Below are 16,327 nucleotides of genomic sequence, written 5' to 3' on the forward strand. Positions count from 1 at the left end.
TGTGCGCAGCAGGATGTGCGCCGCAGGATGTGCGCCCCACAGAATTTGAGCCCCACAGGATGTGCATGGACAGTTTTTTTATTAATTTGATTTAAAAAAAAAAAAATTGTAATTTGTTTTTAATATTATTTTTATTTATGTGCGCAGCAGGATGTGCGCCGCAGGATGTGCGCCCCACAGAATTTGCGCCCCACAGGATGTGCAAGGACAGTTTTTCTATTAATTTGATTTTAATCTTTTTTTTTTTTTAATTTTTTAATATTTTTTTATTTATGTGCGCAGCAGGATGTGCGCCCCACAGAATTTGCGCCCCACAGAATTTGCGCCCCACAGAATTTGCGCCCCACAGGATGTGCAAGCACAGTTTTTTTATTAATTTGATTTAAATATTTTTTTTGTAAAAATGTTTTAATATTATTTTTATTTATGTGCGCAGCAGGATGTGTGCCGCAGGATGTGCGCCCCACAGAATTTGCGCCCCACAGGATGTGCAAGGACAGTTTTTTTATTAATTTGATTTAAATATTTTTTTTGTAAAAATGTTTTAATATTATTTTTATTTATGTGCGCAGCAGGATGTGCGCCGCAGGATGTGCGCCCCACATAATTTGCGCCCCACAGGATGTGCAAGGACAGTTTTTTTATTAATTTGATTTAAAAAAAAAAATTGTAATTTGTTTTTAATATTATTTTTATTTATGTGCGCAGCAGGATGTGCGCCGCAGAATGTGCGCCCCACAGAATTTGCGCCCCACAGAATTTGCGCCCGACAGGATGTGCAAGCACAGTTTTTTTATTAATTTGATTAAAAAAAAAAAAATTGTAAATTGTTTTTAATATTATTTTTATTTATTTGCGCAGCAGGATGTGCGCCGCAGGATGTGCGCCCCACAGAATTTGCGCCCCACAGGATGTGCAAGGACAGTTTTTTTATTAATTTGATTTAAATATTTTTTTTGTAAAAATGTTTTAATATTATTTTTATTTATGTGCGCAGCAGGATGTGCGCCGCAGGATGTGCGCCCCACAGAATTTGCGCCCCACAGGATGTGCAAGCACAGTTTTTTTATTAATTTGATTTAAATATTTTTTTTTGTAAAAATGTTTTATTTCATTTTTATTCATGTGCGCAGCAGGATTTGCGCCGCAGGATGTGCGCCCCACAGAATTTGCGCCCCACAGGATGTGCAAGGACAGTTTTTTTATTAATTTGATTTAAATATTTTTTTTGTAAAAATGTTTTAATATTATTTTTATTTATGTGCGCAGCAGGATGTGCGCCGCAGGATGTGCGCCCCACAGAATTTGCGCACCACATAATTTGCGCCCCACAGGATGTGCAAGCACAGTTTTTTTATTAATTTGATTTAAAAAAAAAAAAATTGTAAATTGTTTTTAATATTATTTTTATTAATGTGCGCAGCTGGATGTGCGCCGCACAGAATTTGCGCCCCACAGGATGTGCGAGCACAGTTTTTTTATTAATTTGATTTAAAAAAAAAAAAATTGTAAATTGTTTTTAATATTATTTTTATTAATGTGCGCAGCTGGATGTGCGCCGCACAGAATTTGCGCCCCACAGGATGTGCGAGCACAGTTTTTTTATTAATTTGATTTTAATCTTTTTTTTTTTTAAATTTTTTAATATTTTTTTATTTATGTGCGCAGCAGGATGTGCGCCCCACAGAATTTGCGCCCCACAGAATTTGCGCCCCACAGGATGTGCAAGCACAGTTTTTTTATTAATTTGATTTAAAAAAAAAAAATTGTGAATTTTTTTTAATTTGATTTTTATTTATTTGCGCAGCAGGATGTGCGCTGCAGGATGTGCGACCAACATAATTTGCGCCCCACAGGATGTGCAAGCAAGGTTTTTTATTAGTTATATTTAAATATTTGTTTTTTGTAAAAATGTTTCAATATTATTTTTATTTTTGTGCGCAGCAGGATGTGTGCCGCAGGATGTGCGCCCCACAGAATTTGCGCCCCACAGGATGTGCAAGCACAGTTTTTTTATTTATTTGATTTAAATATATTTTTTTGTAAAAATGTTTTAATATTATTTTTATTCATGTGCACAGCAGGATGTGCGCCGTAGGATGTGCGCCTCACATAATTTGCGCCCCACAGGATGTTCAAGCACAGTTTTTTTATTAATTTGATTTAAATATTTTTTTTTGTAAAAATGTTTTAATATTATTTTTATTTATGTGCGCAGCAGGATGTGCCCCGCAGGATGTGCGCCCCACAGAATTTGCGCCCCACAGGATGTTCAAGCACAGTTTTTTTAATAATTTGATTTAAATATTTTTTTTGTAAAAATGTTTTATTTTATTTTTATTTATGTGCGCAGCAGGATGTGCGCCACAGGATGTGCGCCCCACAGAATTTGCGCCCCACAGGATGTGCAAGCACAGTTTTTTTATTAATTTGATTTGAAAAAAAAAAATTGTAAATATTTTTTAATTTTATTTTTATTTATTTGCGCAGCAGGATGTGCGCCGTGGGATGTGCGCCCCACATAATTTGCGCCCCACAGGACGTGCAAGCACAGTTTTTTTATTAATTTGATTTAAATATTTTTTTTTGTAAAAACGTTTTTAATATTATTTTTATTTATGTGCGCAGCAGGATGTGCGCCACAGGATGTGCGCCCCACAGAATTTGCGCCCCACAGGATGTGCAAGGACAGTTTTTTTATTAATTTGATTTAAATATTTTTTTTGTAAAAATGTTTTAATATTATTTTTATTCATGTGCGCAGCAGGATGTGCGCCGCAGGATGTGCGCCCCACAGAATTTGTGCCCCACATAATTTGCGCCCAACAGGTATGTGCAAGCAAGGTTTTTTATTAATTATATTTAAATATTTTTTTTTGTAAAAATGTTTTAATATTATTTTGATTCTTGTGCGCAGCAGGATTTGCGCCGCAGGATGTGCGCCCCACAGAATTTGCGCCCCACAGGATGTGCAAGGACAGTTTTTTTATTAATTTGATTCAAAAAAAAAATTGTAATTTGTTTTTAATATTATTTTTATTTATGTGCGCAGCAGGATGTGCGCCGCAGGATGTGCGCCCCACAGAATTTGCGCCCCACAGGATGTGCAAGCACAGTTTTTTTATTAATTTGATTTAAATATTTTTTTTTGTAAAAATGTTTTAATATTATTTTTATTTATGTGCGCAGCAGGATGTGCGCCGCAGGATGTGCGCCCCACAGAATTTGCGCCCCACAGGATGTGCAAGAACAGTTTTTTTATTAATTTGATTTAAAAAAAAAAATTGTAATTTGTTTTTAATATTATTTTTATGTATGTGCGCAGCAGGATGTGCGCCGCAGGATGTGCGCCCCACAGGATGTGCAAGCACAGTTTTTTTATTAATTTGATTTAAATATTTTTTTTTGTAAAAATGTTTTAATATTATTTTTATTCATGTGCACAGCAGGATGTGCGCCACAGGATGTGCGCCCCACAGAATTTGCGCCCCACAGGATGTGCAAGGACAGTTTTTCTATTAATTTGATTTAAAAAAAAAAAATTGTAAATTGTTTTTAATAATATTTGTATTTATGTGCGTAGCAGGATTTGCGCTGCAGGATGTGCGCCCCACAGAATTTGCGCCCCACAGGATGTGCAAGCACAGTTTTTTTATTAATTTGATTTAAAAAAAAAAAATTGTAATTTGTTTTTAATATTATTTTTATTTATGTGCGCAGCAGGATGTGCGCCAAAGGATGTGCGCCCCACAGAATTTGCGCCCCACAGGATGTGCAAGCACAGTTTTTTTATTAATTTGATTTAAAAAAAAAAACTTGTAAATTTGTTTCAATATTATTTTTATTTATATGCGCAGCAGGATGTGTGCCGCAGGATGTGCGCCCCACAGAATTTGCGCCCCACAGGATGTGCAAGCACAGTTTTTTTATTAATTTGATTTAAATATTTTTTTGTAAAAATGTTTTAATATTATTTTTATTTATGTGCGCAGCAGGATGTGCGCCGCAGAATGTGCGCCCCACAGAATTTGCGCCCCACAGAATTTGCGCCCGACAGGATGTGCAAGCACAGTTTTTTTATTAATTTGATTAAAAAAAAAAAAATTGTAAATTGTTTTTAATATTATTTTTATTAATGTGCGCAGCTGGATGTGCGCCGCACAGAATTTGCGCCCCACAGGATGTGCGAGCACAGTTTTTTTATTAATTTGATTTTAATCTTTTTTTTTTTTTAATTTTTTAATATTTTTTTATTTATGTGCGCAGCAGGATGTGCGCCCCACAGAATTTGCGCCCCACAGAATTTGCGCCCCACAGGATGTGCAAGCACAGTTTTTTTATTAATTTGATTTAAAAAAAAAAAATTGTGAATTTTTTTTAATTTGATTTTTATTCATGTGCACAGCAGGATGTGCGCCGTAGGATGTGCGCCTCACATAATTTGCGCCCCACAGGATGTTCAAGCACAGTTTTTTTATTAATTTGATTTAAATATTTTTTTTTGTAAAAATGTTTTAATATTATTTTTATTTATGTGCGCAGCAGGATGTGCGCCGCAGGATGTGCGCCCCACAGAATTTGCGCCCCACAGGATGTGCAAGCACAGTTTTTTTATTAATTTGATTTAAATATTTTTTTTGTAAAAATGTTTTAATATCATTTTTATTTATGTGCGCAGCAGGATGTGCGCCCCACAGAATTTGCGCCCCAGAGGATGTGCAAGCACAGTTTTTTTATTAATTTGATTTAAAAAAAAAAAAAATTGTAAATTGTTTTTAATATTATTTTTATTAATGTGCGCAGCTGGATGTGCGCCCCACAGAATTTGCGCCCCACAGGATGTGCAAGGACAGTTTTTTTATTAATTTGATTTTTAAAAAAAAATTGTAATTTGTTTTTAATATTATTTTTATTTATGTGCGCAGCAGGATGTGCGCCGCAGCATGTGCGCCCCACAGAATTTGCGCCCCACAGGATGTGCAAGCACAGTTTTTTTATTAATTTGATTTAAAAAAAAAAAATTGTAATTTGTTTTTAATATTATTTTTATTTATGTGCGCAGCAGGATGTGCGCTGCAGGATGTGCGCCCCACATAATTTGCGCCCCACAGGATGTGCAAGCACATTTTTTTATTAATTTGATTTAAATATTTTTTTTTGTTAAAATGTTTTAATATTATTTTTATTTATTTGCGCAGCAGGATGTGCGCCGCAGGATGTGCGCCCCACAGAATTTGCGCCCCACAGGATGTGCAAGGACAGTTTTTTTATTAATTTGATTTAAAAAAAAAAAATTGTAATTTGTTTTTAATATTATTTTTATTCATGTGCGCAGCAGGATGTGCGCCGCAGGATGTGCGCCCCACAGTATTTGCGCCCCACAGGATGTGCAAGCACAGTTTTTTTATTAATTTGATTTAAATATTTCTTTTTGTAAAAATGTTTCATTTTATTTTTATTTATGTGCGCAGCAGGATGTGCGCCACAGGATGTGCGCCCCACAGAATTTGCGCCCCACAGGATGTTCAAGCACAGTTTTTTTAATAATTTGATGTAAATATTTTTTTTTGTAAAAATGTTTTAATATTATTTTTATTTATGTGCGCAGCAGGATGTGCGCCGCAGGATGTGCGCCCCACAGAATTTGCGCCCCACAGAATGTGCAAGCACAGTTTTTTTATTAATTTGATTTAAAAAAAAAAAAAATTGTAAATTGTTTTTAATACTATTTTTATTAATGTGCGCAGCTGGATGTGCGCCCCAAAGAATTTGCGCCCCACAGGATGTGCAACCACAGTTTTTTTATTAATTTGATTTAAAAAAATTTTTGTAAAAATGTTTTAATATTATTTTTATTTATGTGCGCAGCAGGATGTGCGCCACAGGATGTGCTCCCCACAGAATTTGCGCCCCACAGGATGTTCAAGCACAGTTTTTTTAATAATTTGATGTAAATATTTTTTTTTGTAAAAATGTTTTAATATTATTTTTATTTATGTGCGCAGCAGGATGTGCGCCGCAGGATGTGCGCCCCACAGAATTCGCGCCCCACAGAATGTGCAAGCACAGTTTTTTTATTAATTTGATTTAAAAAAAAAAAAAATTGTAAATTGTTTTTAATACTATTTTTATTAATGTGCGCAGCTGGATGTGCGCCCCAAAGAATTTGCGCCCCACAGGATGTGCAACCACAGTTTTTTTATTAATTTGATTTAAAAAAAAAAAATTGTAATTTGTTTTTAATATTATTTTTATTTATGTGCGCAGCAGGATGTGCGCCGCAGGATGTGTGCCCCACATAATTTGCGCCCCACAGGATGTGCAAGCACAGTTTTTTTATTAATTTGATTTAAAAAAAAAAAAAATTGTTTTTAATACTATTTTTATTAATGTGCGCAGCTGGATGTGCGCCCCACAGAATTTGCGCCCCACAGGATGTGCAACCACAGTTTTTTTATTAATTTGATTTAAAAAAAAAAAATTGTAATTTGTTTTTAATATTATTTTTATTTATGTGCGCAGCAGGATGTGCGCTGCAGGATGTGCGTCCCACATAATTTGCGCCCCACAGGATGTGCAAGGACAGTTTTTTTATTAATTTGATTAAAAAAAAAAAATTGTAATTTGTTTTTAATATTATTTTTATTTATGTGCGCAGCAGGATGTGCGCTGCAGCATGTGCGCCCCACAGAATTTGCGCCCCACAGGATGTGCAAGCACAGTTTTTTTATTAATTTGATTTAAATATTTTTTTTTGTAAAAATGTTTTAATATTATTTTTATTTATGTGCGCAGCAGGATGTGCGCTGCAGCATGTGCGTCCCACAGAATTTGCACCCCACAGGATGTGCAAGCACAGTTTTTTTATTAATTTGATCTAAATATTTTTTTTGGTAAAAATGTTTTATTTTATTTTTATTTATGTGCGCAGCAGGATGTGCGCCGCAGGATGTGCGCCCCACAGAATTTGCGCCCCACAAAATTTGCGCCCCACAGGATGTGCAAGCACAGTTTTTTTATTAATTTGATTTAAAAAAAAAAAAAATTGTAAATTGTTTTTAATACTATTTTTATTAATGTGCGCAGCTGGATGTGCGCCCCACAGAATTTGCGCCCCACAGGATGTGCAACCACAGTTTTTTTATTAATTTGATTTAAAAAAAAAAAATTGTAATTTGTTTTTAATATTATTTTTATTTATGTGCGCAGCAGGATGTGCGCTGCAGGATGTGCGTCCTACATAATTTGCGCCCCACAGGATGTGCAAGCACATTTTTTTATTAATTTGATTTAAATATTTTTTTTTGTAAAAATGTTTTAATATTATTTTTATTAATTTGCGCAGCAGGATGTGCGCCGCAGGATGTGCGCCCCACAGGATGTGCAAGCACAGTTTTTTTATTAATTTGATTTAAATATTTTTTTTTGTAAAAATGTTTTAATATTATTTTTATTTATGTGCGCAGCAGGATGTGCGTCCCACAGAATTTGCGCCCCACAGGATGTGCAAGCACAGTTTTTTTATTAATTTGATTTAAAAAAAAAAAATTGTAAATTTTTTTTAATTTTATTTTTATTTATTTGCGCAGCAGGATGTGCGCTGCAGGATGTGCGCACCACATAATTTGCGCCCCACAGGATGTGCAAGCAAGGTTTTTTATTAGTTATATTTAAATATTTTTTTTTGTAAAAATGTTTTAATATTATTTTTATTTATGTGCGCAGCAGGATGTGCGCCGCAGGATGTGCGCCCCACAGAATTTGCGCCCCACAGGATGTGCAAGCAAGGTTTCTTATTAGTTATATTTAAATATTTTTTTTTGTCAAAATGTTTTAATATTATTTTTATTTATGTGCGCAGCAGGATGTGCGCCGCAGGATGTGCGCCCCACAGAATTTGCGCCCGACAGGATGTGCAAGCACAGTTTTTTTATTTATTTGATTTACATATATTTTTTTTTAAAAATGTTTTAATATTATTTTTATTCATGTGCACAGCAGGATGTGCGCCGCAGGATGTGCGCCCCACAGAATTTGCGCCCCACAGGATGTGCAAGGACAGTTTTTTTATTAATTTGATTAAAAAAAAAAAATTGTAATTTGTTTTTAATATTATTTTTATTTATGTGCGCAGCAGGATGTGCGCTGCAGCATGTGCGCCCCACAGAATTTGCGCCCCACAGGATGTGCAAGCACAGTTTTTTTATTAATTTGATTTAAATATTTTTTTTTGTAAAAATGTTTTAATATTATTTTTATTTATGTGCGCAGCAGGATGTGCGTCCCACAGAATTTGCGCCCCACAGGATGTGCAAGCACAGTTTTTTTATTAATTTGATTTAAATATTTTTTTTTGTAAAAATGTTTTATTTTATTTTTATTTATGTGCGCAGCAGGATGTGCGCCGCAGGATGTGCGCCCCACAGAATTTGCGCCCCACATAATTTGCGCCCCACAGGATGTGCAAGCACAGTTTTTTTATTAATTTGATTTAAAAAAAAAAAAAATTGTAAATTTTTTTAAATTTTATTTTTATTTATTTGCGCAGCAGGATGTGCGCTGCAGGATGTGCGCACCACATAATTTGCGCCCCACAGGATGTGCAAGCAAGGTTTTTTATTAGTTATATTTAAATATTTTTTTTTGTAAAAATGTTTTAATATTATTTTTATTTATGTGCGCAGCAGGATGTGCGCCGCAGGATGTGCGCCCCACAGAATTTGCGCCCCACAGGATGTGCAAGCAAGGTTTCTTATTAGTTATATTTAAATATTTTTTTTTGTCAAAATGTTTTAATATTATTTTTATTTATGTGCGCAGCAGGATGTGCGCCGCAGGATGTGCGCCCCACAGAATTTGCGCCCGACAGGATGTGCAAGCACAGTTTTTTTATTTATTTGATTTACATATATTTTTTTGTAAAAATGTTTTAATATTATTTTTATTCATGTGCACAGCAGGATGTGCGCCGCAGGATGTGCGCCCCACAGAATTTGCGCCCCACAGGATGTGCAAGGACAGTTTTTTTATTAATTTGATTAAAAAAAAAAAATTGTAATTTGTTTTTAATATTATTTTTATTTATGTGCGCAGCAGGATGTGCGCTGCAGCATGTGCGCCCCACAGAATTTGCGCCCCACAGGATGTGCAAGCACAGTTTTTTTATTAATTTGATTTAAATATTTTTTTTTGTAAAAATGTTTTAATATTATTTTTATTTATGTGCGCAGCAGGATGTGCGTCCCACAGAATTTGCGCCCCACAGGATGTGCAAGCACAGTTTTTTTATTAATTTGATTTAAATATTTTTTTTTGTAAAAATGTTTTATTTTATTTTTATTTATATGCGCAGCAGGATGTGCGCCGCAGGATGTGCGCCCCACAGAATTTGCGCCCCACATAATTTGCGCCCCACAGGATGTGCAAGCACAGTTTTTTTATTAATTTGATTTAAAAAAAAAAAAAATTGTAAATTTTTTTAAATTTTATTTTTATTTATTTGCGCAGCAGGATGTGCGCTGCAGGATGTGCGCACCACATAATTTGCGCCCCACAGGATGTGCAAGCAAGGTTTTTTATTAGTTATATTTAAATATTTTTTTTTGTAAAAATGTTTTAATATTATTTTTATTTATGTGCGCAGCAGGATGTGCGCCGCAGGATGTGCGCCCCACAGAATTTGCGCCCGACAGGATGTGCAAGCACAGTTTTTTTATTAATTTGATTTAAAAAAAAAAAATTGTAATTTGTTTTTAATATTATTTTTATTTATGTGCACAGCAGGATGTGCGCTGCAGGATGTGCGCCCCACATAATTTGCGCCCCACAGGATGTGCAAGCACAGTTTTTTTATTAATTTGATTTAAAAAAAAAAAAAATTGTAAATTGTTTTTAATATTATTTTTATTAATGTGCGCAGCTGGATGTGCGCCCCACAGAATTTGCGCCCCACAGGATGTGCAACCACAGTTTTTTTATTAATTTGATTTAAAAAAAAAAATTGTAATTTGTTTTTAATATTATTTTTATTTATGTGCTCAGCAGGATGTGCGCCGCAGCATGTGCGCCCCACAGAATTTGCGCCCCACAGGATGTGCAAGGACAGTGTAGGGGCCAAAATGCATATTTGGTCCGTTTGTTTATTGTTTATTTTGAAAGGTTAGTCACACTGTTTTGGAGCATGTCACTTCCGTTTGATTGACACATGGGTGTGGCTTAATCTATCTACCTGGGCAGTCAGATCAGCGGAGGGAGAGAAAGGGGGTTAGTGGCGCACCTGATTATATTTTCTGTTTAGCGTCGTCGTCGTCGTCGTCGTCGTCATCGTCAAACAACCATGGTTGCATTCATCAATTGTCATTCGGTCTACAGCAATAAAATTCTCAAACTATATTCATCACCGGACTTGGATTCATTGTACGACGCGTAACAGCCTGGAGCCCACTTAAGCCTCTTAGCGGCCTTTTATAGGAAAACGGACGCTATATTTAGTAAACAGAAATAATCCAAAAACACCACGGGAGTCAACGTTGCTCTTATCGCTTGGATCTCGATGTTTTGGACGGAACGAACTATGCAACAGGGGACTCTTCTGCGGACGCCTGGAATCAGAGACACATAATTGACTGCAGCAGCGGTGTAACGCGGAAGTGACAGCAGCGCATCACAGCCATCAGAATCGGTATGTTTGTTAATCCTTCTGTGTAGTTGTTTGAAGTTGAACACAGTTTGGAAAGGCTGCCGTTTTGTCCATTGGGGACTGTTTGTTTGGGCTTGTGTTGCGCGTGCTTGGTTTGTCGCGATCGGCAATTGTTTGGGCTGATTGGAGGACTGCGTGATGAGCAGTGGCCGCCGTTTGCTGTACTGTGCTGTTGTGTTGGAAATCGCATTGTGACTGAATCAATGTCATTGCGGATTGCATTGTGTGTGTTGCTCTGTGCTTTGGTGAATTGTGCACGTTGAAAGTTCACATAATGAGTGACTCAAATGAAATGGAAATTACGGAGAAGAGAACGGTCAAGCTTACAGCCAAAGCGCTGGCTTGCAAAATGGAAACTCTTCAAAAGCAATGTCAATCAAATGTGAAAAAAATGAAAGAGCTCTCACGTGAAATTAAAGGGCTCATGAAAAATGATGAAAATGCAAAGAAAGTGCAATTCAAACTGAATGAACTCAAACAACTGTATGAAAATGCAAATGCAGCACATGAGTCAGTGATTGTTTTACTTCCCAAAGAGGAAAAGGTAACCCAAAAGGAGTGGTTTGGACGCATAATAAAACACAACACAGACTTCATTGATGATGTAAAGACATGGCTCTCTGAGATTGAAAGACACTTTCAACAAGCAAGAAAGGTGACTGAAGATGTGTTTGCTGCACAATCAGTCATCTCTCCCATTCCACCTGAAGAGGGAGCACCTGTTGCACCTGTTGAATTAAAGGAAAATATACCACACTCTGATGTTCCAGCTGCCATTCCTTCCCAACAGAATAAAGCAATATCTGACATGCAGGATGAAATAAAGCCAAGTGACAGTGTGTCAAATATTACCAACAGGAGTCACAAATCACATTCTTCATGCTCAAGATTTTCCACCACCTCATCTGCATGCATCAAGGCTGAGGCTGAAATGGCTGCTCTTATTGTAATACAACAAATGCTAAAAGATAAACATGCCATAGAAGCACAAGAGGAGGAGCTAAGGAGGAAAAAGGAGCAACTGGAGCTGGATGGGAATCTTGCTGCTACAATGGCAAAAATGAAGATTCTTGGAGCCTCAAGTAGATCTGGTGTGCGTAGCCACAGATCAAGAGTGTCAGATGGTATGAACTCGTATATGGAGAAAAAACAACGTGAAAAGAAAACACAAATGATTGCCACTGCTGACGGAGACATTAATCAAACCCAATCTCTCTCCACAGTGCCAGTGACAATTCAGTCAAATACATTAACTATGGATGCACATGTTACAATACCAACAACATTGCCTGCTCCAAGCAATGGTGAACAGAGCAACATGCTTAACATCATGGAAAAGCAAAATGACATCACTGCATTAATGATTCAACAACAGTCTCTCTCTTTAATGCCCAAGAAGGAGATTCGTCGTTTTGATGGTGACCCACTTCAATTTCAAACATTCATAAAATCCTTTGAACACAACATCGAAAGCAAGAACCCAAACCCCACAGATTGTCTTTATTATCTGGAACAATATACCGAAGCACAACCAAGAGAAATGGTGAGGAGCTGCCTTCATATGACCGCAGATAGAGGATTCAGGAAGGCAAAATCCTTACTGCAGAAGCACTTTGGCAACGAGCATAAAATTGCTACAGCCTACATGGAGAAGGCTCTTTCATGGTCGTCAATTAAACCAGATGACACAAAAACACTACAAGCATACACTCTGTTTCTAAGAGGATGTTGCAATGCCATGGAAGATGTCAACAACATGCAAGAGCTCAACATGTCTGCTAACCTGCTAATTATAATTAAGAAGCTGCCATATCGACTGAGGGATAAATGGAGATCTGTGGCATGTGATTTTCAGGAAAGGTACAACCAAAGAGCTACCTTCAGGGATCTGGTAAATTACCTTGAAAAACAAGTGAGGATTGCAACTGATCCAGTATTTGGAGACATCAGAGACACTCCCACACCAAGCAAGGATGGAAGAGGTTTTATGTCAAAACCACCTCATCCAAAAATCAAAGGAAGTACATTTGCAACCACTGTGACAGTTGCACATGAGAAAAATGGAAATGGACCTAGGAAAATGGAGAGTTGGCCGGCTGTAAAAAGGTGTTTGTTCTGTGGAGGTGGACATGCTTTGGAGGTGTGTTTCCTATTGGAAAAGAAAGCACATCATGAGAAAATCACTTTCCTTAAAGAAAATGGAGCCTGCTTTGGTTGTCTGCAGAAAGGACACATGAGCAAGGACTGCAGGAAGCGACTCAGCTGCAACATATGCAATTTGAAGCATCCTCAGATGCTGCATATCCACCAAAGAAGATTTGAAATGGACAAACATCATCCTCAAACAAAGGAAGAAGCTGACATCAGAGCCATAGCCTCGGTACAGACAAGTGGTCTTACTGGGGCCGGTGAAGACAATTGCAAACTCTCCATAGTGCCTGTGAAAGTAAAGGCCAAGAAGGGGAATACAACAGTGCATACATATGCATTCCTTGACCCGGGAAGCACTGCGTCATTTTGCACATTGGGGCTAATGAATAAGCTCAATCTCCAGGGAAGAAAATCAAATATTCTTCTGAGAACAATGGGTCAAAAGAAGGTCGTTGAAACCAGCATTGTTTCAGGCCTAGAGGTTACAGGACTTCATGGCACTGATTTCTGTGATCTCCCATGTGTGTACACTCAGAAGACTATGCCTGTGCACAAAGGGAACATCCCACATCAAAATGACATCAATCAGTGGCATCATTTAAAGAATATTCACTTACCTGAACTGGACTGTGAGATTGAGTTGCTGATTGGCTCCGATGTACCAAAGGCTCTGGAACCACTTCAAGTCATCAGGAGTGTGGGAGATGGACCATATGCCGTCAAAACAATGCTCGGCTGGACAGTTAACGGACCTCTGGGAAGAAAAGAAGATGAAAGGAAACCAGAAGAAGCTGTTGAGAGACTGGCTGAGCAGAAAAGAAGACAAGATGAGGAAGAAAGAAAAAGGATTGAAGAAGAGAAGGTTAGACGAGAGGAAGAGCAGAGGTTGAGGAGCCAAGAAGAAGCTCTTGAGAGGTTGGCTGAGGAGAAGCGGAGACAGGCTGAAGAAAGAAAAAGGATTGAAGAAGAAGAGAAAGTTAGACGGGAGGAAGAGCAAATGATTTTGAGGAAGAGACAAGAAGAGGAGGAGCAGGTTAGGAGAGAAGAACAACAACAGCGTGAGAGACGTGGAGGTGGACATGCTTTGGAGGTGTGTTTCCTATTGGAAAAGAAAGCACATCATGAGAAAATCACTTTCCTTAAAGAAAATGGAGCCTGCTTTGGTTGTCTGCAGAAAGGACACATGAGCAAGGACTGCAGGAAGCGACTCAGCTGCAACATATGCAATTTGAAGCATCCTCAGATGCTGCATATCCACCAAAGAAGATTTGAAATGGACAAACATCATCCTCAAACAAAGGAAGAAGCTGACATCAGAGCCATAGCCTCGGTACAGACAAGTGGTCTTACTGGGGCCGGTGAAGACAATTGCAAACTCTCCATAGTGCCTGTGAAAGTAAAGGCCAAGAAGGGGAATACAACAGTGCATACATATGCATTCCTTGACCCGGGAAGCAATGCGTCATTTTGCACATTGGGGCTACTGAATAAGCTCAATCTCCAGGGAAGAAAATCAAATATTCTTCTGAGAACAATGGGTCAAAAGAAGGTCGTTGAAACCAGCATTGTTTCAGGCCTAGAGGTTACAGGACTTCATGGCACTGATTTCTGTGATCTCCCATGTGTGTACACTCAGAAGACTATGCCTGTGCACAAAGGGAACATCCCACATCAAAATGACATCAATCAGTGGCATCATTTAAAGAATATTCACTTACCTGAACTGGACTGTGAGATTGAGTTGCTGATTGGCTCCGATGTACCAAAGGCTCTGGAACCACTTCAAGTCATCAGGAGTGTGGGAGATGGACCATATGCCGTCAAAACAATGCTCGGCTGGACAGTTAACGGACCTCTGGGAAGAAAAGAAGATGAAAGGAAACCAGAAGAAGCTGTTGAGAGACTGGCTGAGCAGAAAAGAAGACAAGATGAGGAAGAAAGAAAAAGGATTGAAGAAGAGAAGGTTAGACGAGAGGAAGAGCAGAGGTTGAGGAGCCAAGAAGAAGCTCTTGAGAGGTTGGCTGAGGAGAAGCGGAGACAGGCTGAAGAAAGAAAAAGGATTGAAGAAGAAGAGAAAGTTAGACGGGAGGAAGAGCAAATGATTTTGAGGAAGAGACAAGAAGAGGAGGAGCAGGTTAGGAGAGAAGAACAACAACAGCGTGAGAGACTAGAGGAGGAAAAGAAGAGACGAGAGGAACAAGAAAGAAAGAGAGTTGAGGAGGAAAGGATTAGGATGGAGGAAGAGAGGGTCCAGGAAGACAGGAGGAGAGAAGAGAGTATCAGGAGACAAGAGGAAGAGTGTAGGTTAGCCCAGGAAAAGAGAAAGGAAGAAGAAAGAATAATTGAGGAAGAGAAAGTGAGAAGACGGGAGGTGGAAGAATGTGAGGCAAAGAGGAAACTACAGGATCAAGAAAAGAAGCAACAGGAGGAAAGGATTTGGAAAAGGTGGATTAAGGAGTATCTTCCCCAACTGCAAGAACGACAGAAATGGTCCAACATAAGACGCAACTTCACACCAGGAGACATCGTCATCATTGTGGATGATTCAGCGCCTCGCAACTCCTGGTTGACTGGAGGGATTGTGGAGACCATTATGGACAAAAAGGGACTTGTACGTCAGCTTCGGATCAAGTCAAAGACCGGATTTCTGACCAGGCCCATCACCAAAGTCTGCCTACTACTGGAGGCAGCGGATCATTGACTGACGCAAACTGACTTTTGACCCCTTGACTTTGTTCCTGAACACTTGACTTTGATTAATCACTCTTTCCTTGGACAACGTATATCGGATTACAAATAATGAAGAAAGAAAATATATTTACATACTATGTTGATTGTTATGTCAAATTTGTAATTATTATTTGAAACATAATAATTAGGGGCCGGAATTGTAGGGGCCAAAATGCATATTTGGTCTGTTTGTTTATTGTTTATTTTGAAAGGTTAGTCACACTGTTTTGGAGCATGTCACTTCCGTTTGATTGACACATGGGTGTGGCTTAATCTATATACCTGGGCAGTTAGATCAGCGGAGGGGGAGAAAGGGGGTTAGTGGCGCACCTGATTATATTTTCTGTTTAGCGTCGTCGTCGTCGTCGTCGTCGTCATCGTCAAACAACCATGTTTGCATTCATCAATTGTCATTCGGTCTACAGCAATAAAATTCTCAAACTATATTCATTACCGGACTTGGATTCATTGTACGACGCGTAACAGCCTGGAGCCCACTTAAGCCTCTTAGCGGCCTTTTATAGGAAAACGGACGCTATAGACAATTTTTTTATTAATTTGATTTAAAAAAAAAAAATTGTAATTTGTTTTTAATATTATTTTTATTTATGTGCGCAGCAGGATGTGCGCTGCAGGATGTGCGCCCCACATAATTTGCGCCCCACAGGATGTGCAAGCACATTTTTTTATTAATTTGATTTAAATATTTTTTTTTGTAAAAATGTTTTAATATTATTTTTATTTATT

The 16,327-nt window shown here is 38.0% G+C and overlaps 1 protein-coding gene across 1 annotated transcript; it reads left to right on the top strand.

Annotated features, from left to right (window-relative positions):
- Positions 1 to 14,433: 14,433 nt before the first annotated feature.
- On the top strand, positions 14,434 to 15,992 carry LOC128436413 (golgin subfamily A member 6-like protein 22). The gene is made up of 2 exons (XM_053418161.1): positions 14,434 to 15,691; positions 15,875 to 15,992. Exon 1 carries the CDS (start codon positions 14,493 to 14,495, stop codon positions 15,549 to 15,551), a length of 1,059 nt encoding a protein of 352 aa, XP_053274136.1. The 5' UTR covers positions 14,434 to 14,492; the 3' UTR covers positions 15,552 to 15,691; positions 15,875 to 15,992.
- The last annotated feature ends 335 nt before the right edge of the window (positions 15,993 to 16,327 follow it).

This window comes from Pleuronectes platessa, unplaced genomic scaffold (assembly GCF_947347685.1).
Source record: "Pleuronectes platessa unplaced genomic scaffold, fPlePla1.1 scaffold_26, whole genome shotgun sequence".
Taxonomy (NCBI): Eukaryota; Metazoa; Chordata; class Actinopteri; order Pleuronectiformes; family Pleuronectidae; genus Pleuronectes; species Pleuronectes platessa.